Here is a 9,239-nt window from a genome sequence, read left to right as displayed (position 1 = left end):
GGGGGGGGGGGGGGGGGGGTGGACACTAGGTGGATGAAGGGTCCCACATCAATTGGAGAGGGGAACGAGTGCCAGCGAGGACGCTGGGCTCGAAGGGGGTGAACTGTGAGATCTCACATCGGTTGGAGAGGGGAAGAATCATTCTTTATAAGGGTATAGAAACATTTTCCTAGCAGATGCGTTTTAAAAACCTTAAGGGGAAACACGAAAAGGAAAGCCCAAAGAGGACAATATCTACTAGCGGTGGGCTTGGGCCGTTACATTTACAACACAAAGGTCGACAATGATAGCATTTTAATTAGTGCTTACCTCCGCAATTACTTCATTAATAAGTTGTTCTGCCCTGCTAACTTGTTCTGAAGTGCCCATTAATTCAACGTCTCTCGTCAAAGACTGAGGATCAGCTTCGAAATCTCTAGTGATCTGGATTTTAGCCCCGGATTGAAGTTGTAGGTATTTGATTGTTTCTCCACCTTTCCCGATAATCAACCCAACCTACAAACGGATTCGAAAAGAAATAATCATCTTTGTCAGTAATATGCAAATGGTAATCTATCTAAAAAACAAGATGGGCAACCAAGTACCTTCATAGTTGGAATATTTATTTTCTTACTCGTGGTTTGAAAACCACGATATGGACCTGTTTGAGTACCAGAAGAAACTGAACACTTGAAAGTTAGCAAAATCTAGCATTGAAATTTCGAGTTTCTTTTCAATAGAAAGTGTAACGACATGTTCAGTATTTAATTTACACAGAATGCAGCGTGAATCTCAAGGTTGCCAAAGGATGTTGGAAAATCTTAATGCAAGAAGCGATACACGACACGAAGCAAAGATATTTGAGTATGAAAATACATGAACATCTGCTTCCTGATTAGTAAAATCAAAATTCTTAAGCATATAAAACACGCCAAAAAAGAATCTCAAGAAACAAGCAATTAGATACAAACAAACATAGAAGAAAAGCAACAAAAAAGAAAAAGGATTTTCAGTGACGAACACAAAAGATCTCGAAGATTGATCCAAAAGATCCCATAAATGCTTGAAATGATCATGAAACTAGAGCAAGATTGATCCAAAACATGGAGCTACCTGTTGTTAAACGTGAAAGGGAAATTTTCAATAGCTTCAAACCACAAATTTCCATAAAGACAGAGTTTCATTTTCATCAACATTCTCATTGTTTGGCAGATTACAACGGGGTGGAAATCTAAAGAACACAATAAGGGTTCTAATTGTTACAAACTCCATAACACTCTCCGAAATTGATTTCAGAACCCTTGGATTGCCGATGAATTGATGTCACCCACCCACACAAAGTAGACTCATCTTTAGAAAAAAAAATTGATGCCCAATTTCCGCTTATATCTATGCTACCAAACTAGTCTATATCCAACCACAAATGAACGAACAAAAATTCATGTCGCAAGAATCAGTAAAAATTCTCTGGCTTACCAGGAAATGAAGAGGAGGGTAATGGAGGGTTTTGTGGCGCGGGGGCGGTAGCGGGTGATTCATAGTCAAAACGAGGGCGTTTGGACTCGGCATCGCTCACTAGCTTAGCAACGATTTCCTGAGCTTTTAGCTTAGCCAATTGAATATTCTGTTCGAGCTTGCGCTTGTTAGAGTCGGAGTGAAGCTCTTCTCCGTCATCGGAGTCTTTCATGGCGGTTGGAATCAGGCGAACTCCGGCGCAGAGAGTGAGAGTGAAAGAGGAATGAAGATTCAGCGGTGTGGCGCGGCCGGGAACGATGGTGTAGGGCTTTTTGAGTTCGAATCGCTTCAAAACGAAATTGGATTTGGAAGGTCTTGTTTTTCCCCAAAGTCTTTGTTTAAGTCAAGAACTCACTATTCTCCTTTTTTTTTTTTTCATTAAATTACATTTCCAAATTTGTCTTTTTTTAATATTTATAATTTATTAAAAAATATTTTTCAATTGAGTTCGGTTTCTCGTGTCGCCTTCATCCTTCATAAGATCATTGACGGGGTCGACAATGTTAGCTACGACTTATTCATTGTATTCATGGTTGTTACTCTGTTTGTCATCGCCTGTTTCGAGTCATGGCTACCTCGATCATCCTCACGACATCAAAGACGAGGAACACGAGAGTATTTATTATAGTGCGGGCCCTACTTTCGGGTGTCAAGTTTGTAGCTTTGGGCACGTATGGAAAACGTTTATAATTGTGATTGAAATAGAAATTTAAAAGCATATATACTAAAATAGACGGAATCGATAGGGATATTCAACATTATTTTGGGGGTAATTTGGTAATATGAATTATGGTGACATGATTTTGAAAATTTTGATTGTTCTCGAACATACACAATTTTTTTAGACTTCATTTAATGCTTATCTCGGAGGTCCATCACCGAAGCATAATCCGTCTCGTGCTATAAGAACCTATCGACCAGTTCACCCGCTCGATCGAACACTTCATTTTGATGAAGCCTGCAATGTAATCTGCACAAAAACAAGGATAATTGATCGAAAACAAGTCCATAAGTTACCCTGCTACCAACACGAGAGATGAGAACCAGATAGAACTAAGATGATATCGACATATGCCACTCGAGCTAAGCTCAACTGGTCAAGGGATATACTTTCAGTCAAGAGGTCAGAGGTTTGAATCCCCGACCTCTATATGTCATCAAACTCAAAATATAAGAAGTAAAGAACTACAAGAGAAGCCAAATAATTCGTGGTACTTGGACTCTACCGTTCTTGAGATCACTCGAGCCTAAGCCAACTAAATCGACTCCTAACTTTACCCTTTCTCCCCCTAACAACATCCAATAGCAATCCTATAACAAAGCTACTCTCGAGTTCGACCTCTTAACGAGGCACCCGAGCCATAATTACACACATGGCGTATCAAAATGAAATTAGATACTAAAAAGCATCGAGTCGATTGCTAGTAGTAAAGTAATACTTGGTCCAATGTTCTCTACGCCTTCTCGTTACGCTTCCGCAACGTCGATGTCTTTCGAGGTCTTCGAAACCAGAGAAACGGAGACCATAGAGTTCGAAACAAACCCCCATTAGTAAAATGCGGTATGAATATCCGACCCCAATATGGATAGTTCGGGCCGGGCAGTTTAACGAGGGCGAAGAACATTGCAATGGTGATCAAATGCCATGGCACTTCTAGATCCTAGAAAAAGGAAAATGGTGGATAGCAAAGAAAGAACTACTGAGGATTTCATCCATGACTAATAAGACAATGCCTCAAGAAACCTGCTGAATGTCCCACATAGATCATTAATGAAGTTTAACGCTATAGTTTAAGGCGTCGGAGACGAAAATGTTGCCTCATAGACGATGTAGATTGTCGAAAACTAGGAAGACTAATAAACCGTGTTCAAACAATCCTTGCGAATATCATTTATGTCGTTTTTGTTGAAGCTTTGATGCAATAATGAAGATTAATGCTTGGTCTGTGAGATCCCACATCAGTTAGGGAGGAGAAAGAAACATTCTTTATAAGGATGTGGAAACCTCTCCCTAGCATGCGCGTTTTAAAAACTTTGAGGCGAAGCTCGAAAGGGAAAGCCCAAAAAAGACAATATCTGCTAGCGGTAGGTTTGGGCCGTTACAAATGGTATTAGAGTTAGAAATCGGGCGATGTGCAAGCAAGGAAGTTAAGTCTCGAAGAGGAGTGGACATGAGGCGGTATGTCAGCAAGAACGCTGGCCTCGAAGGGGATTGGATTGTGAGATCCCACATTGGTTAGGGAGCATAACGAAACATTCTTATAAGGGTATGGAAACCTCTCCCTAGCAAACGCGTCTTAAAAACTTTGAGAGGAAGTTTGGAAGGGAAAGGCCAAAGAGGCCACTATCGGCTAGAAGTGAGTTTGGGCCATTACAAATGGTATCAGAGTCAGACACCAGGCGATGTGCCAGTGAGGAGGCCGAGTCCCCTCGAACAAAGCACACCATAGAGCCTGCCCTGAAGCCTATGGAATCCTCGAATAGCCTCCCTTAATCAAGGCTCGACTACTTCTCAGGAGCCCTCGAACAAAATACACCCTTAATCGAGGCTCACAACTTCTTTGTTCGAAACTTAAGGATTCTATTGACATGGTTAAGTTAAAAGCACTCATGGCTTTGCTTTTGGATTTCCCAGAAGGCCTCATACCAATGGAGATGCTTTCCTTACTTATAAACCCATGATCATCCCCTTAATTAGCCAATGTAGGACTCCCTCCCAACAATCCTCAACGATCCTCCCCTCAAACAAAACACACCATATAGCCTCCCTTGAGGCCTATGGAGCTCTCGAACAGCCTCCCTTTAATCGAGGCTCGACTCCTTCTAAAGAGCCCTCGAACAAAGCACGCCCTTTATTCGACACTTGAGTCACTTTTGACTACACCCTCAAGGCTCACAACTTCTTTGTTCGACATTTGAGGATTCTATTGACATGGTTAAGTTAAGTGCCCGACTCTCCACAATGATATGACATTATCCACTTTAAACATAAGCTCTCATGGGTTTGCTTTTGGTTTCCATACCAATGGAGATATATTTCTTTACTTATAAACCCATGATCAACCTCTTTTAATTACCCGACGTAGGACTCCTCTCCCAATAATCCTCAACACAACAAGGTAAGTAAATGGCCTCAAGCCCGTTCGACAGTCAACTAGAGGTGTAGAAAATCCCTTAAAACAAAACGCAAATTCATCACAGAAATGTAAACACTGCACGAGCTATGGACTTTCCAATCACCATCACCCACAAATTTGTATCAAGATTCTTCCACCAATTCAATCAAACACCAATTAGCTTAATCTACAATGAGAAACAAAACAAATGCATTCTTGAAAGCTAGAAACAGAGCTCTAATAATCCCACCCACTGACTCAGGCTTCACAGAAAATACTTCATAAAGAGAAAGAGAATAAAGGCTCGTCAAGCTTACCCTAAGCGCTAGAAGAACCGGGGCGTGAAGGGCCATTTTAGTGGAACTTTGAAGGTGCGTCGCCATCGCTGCGCCTCAATTGAAAGCTGTTGATGGATGAACACACAGTTTTGGAAGGAGGGTTTGTCCACGGACACCATAAACCGCCACAAATTCTGAAAAATTCTGGGAGGATCACTCTAGCAAAACAGAAACCCTGAACTTGGATAAAGGGTTTAAGACGGCGGGCCCCGAATAAGCTGCCGGCTCACCAGGGTAAATAAGTAAATTCGCTCGTTCGAGGGTTTGGTTTGGGAGTGGTTTCAATCTCAACTCCTTTACTTTTCTTTATGTAATCTGGTTGGGTCGGGTTAGTTTGGTCCTTTGCACATTGAACATGTACCCAACACGAACCGGGTTGAGTCCTAAAAAAAATTCAGCTCAACCCAACTCTTATAATTTGAGTTAGATTGGGTCGGGTTCTTGGGCTAAATGTATGCCCCTGTTTTCAAGTAAATACTTTTTTAAAGTTTTCGGGTTGGGTCAGGTTAACCCAAAAATTAGAATTCGAACCCAAACCCAACCTAAACGGTTCCAAAAAATGAATCATGCTCAAACCCAAACCCTTTTAAACCCAATCCAACCCTTATAATTCAACTTGAATCGGGTTTGGTCGTTGTATGTACACCCTTAATAGTTAATACATTATTAAGTGAAAAGCCACGTCACTAATAGATAATTATGGGTTGGTTAATTTAATTAATTAATTAATAACTTGATGATATTAAAGAATTGTGTTGCGTTAATGTAATTAATTAGAGCATTAAATTGGTATTAGGTGGTAATTATATTTTTTATTTACCATGATATCATTACATATTTTAATGAAAAAGAAAAAGATTAAATGGAGGTTTATTTTTGAGTGGCTGAGATTTATTTGATAAAATTATTGCATGTGTTGTTCTTATTTTAATTTCCATGATCTCATCATTTTTAGTAGGTTAGATTTGATTGATTTTTAAATCGAGTGGTTAGAATTGATTCATAAAAAGCAAAAATAAAAATAAAAGCACCCAATTGTTTGCTTTAAAATTCATAATATGCTGACAAGTGTCCACTTTACTCTTTTGTCCTTTTATCTGAAATTACTACTCTACCCTTGCATATTTAATGGTCAGATATCGACCTCTCTTATTGTGACACGTTGCCAGCTGCTGGATAAGCCTATCTCAAATTTTCTTTTTATTTTTATAATTTTAATTACAATTTCCAAAGCTTAAATTCTAATTAATATAAAACACTATTCACCATTGCATGACGATAACTAGCGATTCTGACTTCATGCAGACGAGTTGCAGTTAATCATCCGAATTGAGGACAGATTTTTGGAGTTAACCCACTTTGACGGGACCACGACCCTTTGTCCCGCCATTGTAGAACATGTGTCGCTCGCAGCATAAGGGGGTATGATGACTTGAGGTCATCCTCACCTTCCTCCGATTTATTACCAACAGTCGCTCTATAGACTTAAATAAAACCAAAATTAATATTCAAATCATAAATATATTTCACCTAATTTTCAAATAATATTTTTTATTTTATTTTATTTTACTATCATTTTCAATAATAATAATAAATAAATAAATAAATAAAATATATTCTCAATAAATAACACTGTGTACTAATATAAATGGAGAGAATAAGTTATTATTTGATTGAGATAGCGAATATACAAGAACCAATCAAATAATTACAATTTAAAAAAAATAAAATAAAAATGGAATATATTTAGTGGGGTAATTAATTAAATTTATTTGCATGAACAGACAAGGAATTAAGATCGTGGAAAATGTGATTAAATATTAAATCCCACCAATCACCTGACAGTTTAGAGTTTACTAATCAATATTTTTTAAATATATATATATATATATGTTTATTATTATTATTATATTATTGTTATAGGTAAGAATTAAATTATTTCAAAATAATAATAATAAATAAATATATACGGAATAATTGAAACGTTGGTCAAATTTTGCAAACTAACATATTTATTTTTAAAAATATTCCTTTTGTAATAACAGTTTTCAAAGTAATTATTTTATAAAATAAAATTAAGGAATGATGAAGATTCCCTTAGAAAAATTAATATTTTATTTAATTAAATTATATTCGGGTTGAAAAAGTCTTTTGGACCACCAGTAATTTTAAATTGATTTGGGTCGGTGACAACGTTAAATATTCTTAATTTTCTTTAAAATAGGGTAAGGTTGGGTCGTAACCCTATTTTCAGATTGGTCGGGTAAAAAAAATATCAATCTACAAACCTAATTAAAATTTTTGATTTAAAAAAAAAATTCAATCCAACCCAAATCGAAAAAAAATTTAACGTTCGAGTCAGTTGAGTTATCAGATCATACGAACACCCCTGACCAGAAACCCGTGCCTCACCCTATCTTCAAACCCAAATTGGAATCAATCAGGGCTGTCAACCGTTCACTATCCCAAGACTAAAATAAAACACCGCTACGACGTCACAGACAAAAATGCAACATTTTCCCGGTCGAAAACTAAACAAAAACAAAATAGAAGGACCAAAATGCAATTAAATAAAATAATTATTTGAGTGCCAGCTGGCGGTTGCAAAATTTATAACATAAGGTCATCATCACTCCCCATTACATTATTTGAATCTTGTCTCCTTATGGATAATATTTGAACTATTTTCTATTTTCTATTTTATTTATTTATTTATTTTTAATTATTTTTCATTACTTTAAGTCTACATCACACTTTATTTCCCTCACTTTTTGTGCACTTTTTTTTTTCTTTTTGGTTTTCAAATGATGAAAAAAATAATTATTTTTATTTATTTATTATTATTATTTAAATGACTTAACCGACACACGACCCCTCATGTTACTCGCATGTGTTTTGCAATTATCCGACCTTACTTCTTTTCGACATCATAATTTAAAAGAAATATACTTCTTTTCGACATTTTATTTAGGTTTTAGAAGTTTGAAACTGATTCTCACGTTAATACTCAAAACTTTTATTATATAATTTAAAACGATGCACCAATTGAACTGTTTAATTATTTTATTATTAATATTATTATAATTTTAAAAGGGAAACGTAGGTACGTCAAAATCTAAATAATGAGTTTTTTTTAATTAATTTTTAAGGTTGCGAAAATAATAAACATTTTAAAATATTATCTCCGCTAAATTAATAAAAATATTTTAAAATTCAATATTAATTAAAAAAAATTATGTTTGGAAGGCAAGTTAGGTGAGCTTTATGGATAAGATAGGGAGCATTCCACTTGGATGTCAAGTTGAATTAAATTTAATAAATAAAAACAATAATTAGGGTTTAGAAAAAGGGCAAAAAAGTACTAAAATTTAATGCCACGTAAGCCATGATTTTGATGTTTCAAGTTATCCAATTGGTTCCTAGTAAAGTAAAATGAGAGCTTTTAGACTTTTGAGGTTTTTTCCAATTGTTTTATTTAATTTTTACATTTTCATATTCTCAAGTGGTCCACTCGTATGAAAGAATCCGATCGTCACGATTTTATCGAATATTAATCGATAAATTTTCTTGAATACTATGAAAGATTCTATTCCTTATACGAGTGTGGAAACATCTCCCTAGGGACAAAATATTCCTTATACGAGTGTGGAACAAAATATTCATGATTTTGATGGTCGGAGAGAGGAACAAAATATTCCTTATACGAGTGTGGAAACATCTCCCTAGTGGACATGAGTCTGACCATAATGCGTAATGGGGACAAAGCGGATAATACATGCTAGTAGTGGACTTGAACGGTTACAATTACGATGATCAAACAATAAGAAACTACGACATAATGTAAGGAAGGAGCCAAAGAAATTAGCGTTTATTTAATATTTTTATTTAAGAATATAATAGTAGGGATCGAGGTCGAGATTGAGAATAGGGGTGGGGACCACTACTCCCGTACTCATCCTCAAAATAAAAAATGGTTTTTTTTTAATTATAAAGTAGAGTAACGATAATTAAAGAGGGTTGAAAATAGCTAATATCTATCTAAACTTTCGTGTTTGTATATATTACCATAGTTTTAGAATAAAAATTAATTTTAAAAATACCTTGAAATTTATTTATTTTTAATTAAAGTTAAATTAAAATAAATAAATACATACATATATATTATCATGAAATATTTTATTTATTTAGCAAGAACATTAAAGCCATTTATTAATTAAGTATTAAAATGGCAGGTGTCCCTTTCTTTTTTTTCTTTTTTTTTTTAATTAAAAAAAAAAAAAAAAAAAAAAAA

The 9,239-nt window shown here is 35.6% G+C and overlaps 1 protein-coding gene and 1 long non-coding RNA gene across 4 annotated transcripts in view; both read right to left on the bottom strand.

Annotated features, from left to right (window-relative positions):
* The window catches only part of LOC111455107 (far upstream element-binding protein 2-like), a 5,625-nt gene extending 3,819 nt beyond the window's left edge, over positions 1-1,806 (bottom strand). Inside the window, exons 1-3 of one of the 2 annotated variants that reach the window (XM_023096642.1) lie at positions 1,456-1,806; positions 585-661; positions 310-495 (exon numbers count right to left, since the gene is read on the bottom strand). In XM_023096642.1, coding sequence (XP_022952410.1) covers positions 310-495; positions 585-661; positions 1,456-1,666 — 474 coding nt within the window. In that variant the 5' untranslated portion in view covers positions 1,667-1,806. The remainder of the gene's footprint in view (positions 1-309; positions 496-584; positions 662-1,455) is intronic. The other variant, XM_023096643.1, reaches the window with a different exon arrangement.
* A 439-nt stretch (positions 1,807-2,245) lies between these two features.
* LOC111455109 lies at positions 2,246-5,125 on the bottom strand. Of its 2 annotated transcripts, none has more exons than XR_002712540.1 (2): positions 4,928-5,125; positions 2,246-2,464 (listed from the first exon to the last, which is right to left on the bottom strand). It is a non-coding gene; the product is annotated as an uncharacterized LOC111455109 (long non-coding RNA). The 2 variants fall into 2 exon arrangements; XR_002712541.1 differs by having other exon boundaries at positions 2,246-2,452.
* Positions 5,126-9,239: the final 4,114 nt, after the last annotated feature.

This window comes from Cucurbita moschata, unplaced genomic scaffold, assembly GCF_002738365.1.
Source record: "Cucurbita moschata cultivar Rifu unplaced genomic scaffold, Cmos_1.0 Cmo_Scf00017, whole genome shotgun sequence".
Lineage (NCBI taxonomy): Eukaryota > Viridiplantae > Streptophyta > Magnoliopsida > Cucurbitales > Cucurbitaceae > Cucurbita > Cucurbita moschata.
Note: the sequence above shows the minus strand (reverse complement) of the source record. Positions and strands in the feature narration are given on the sequence as shown.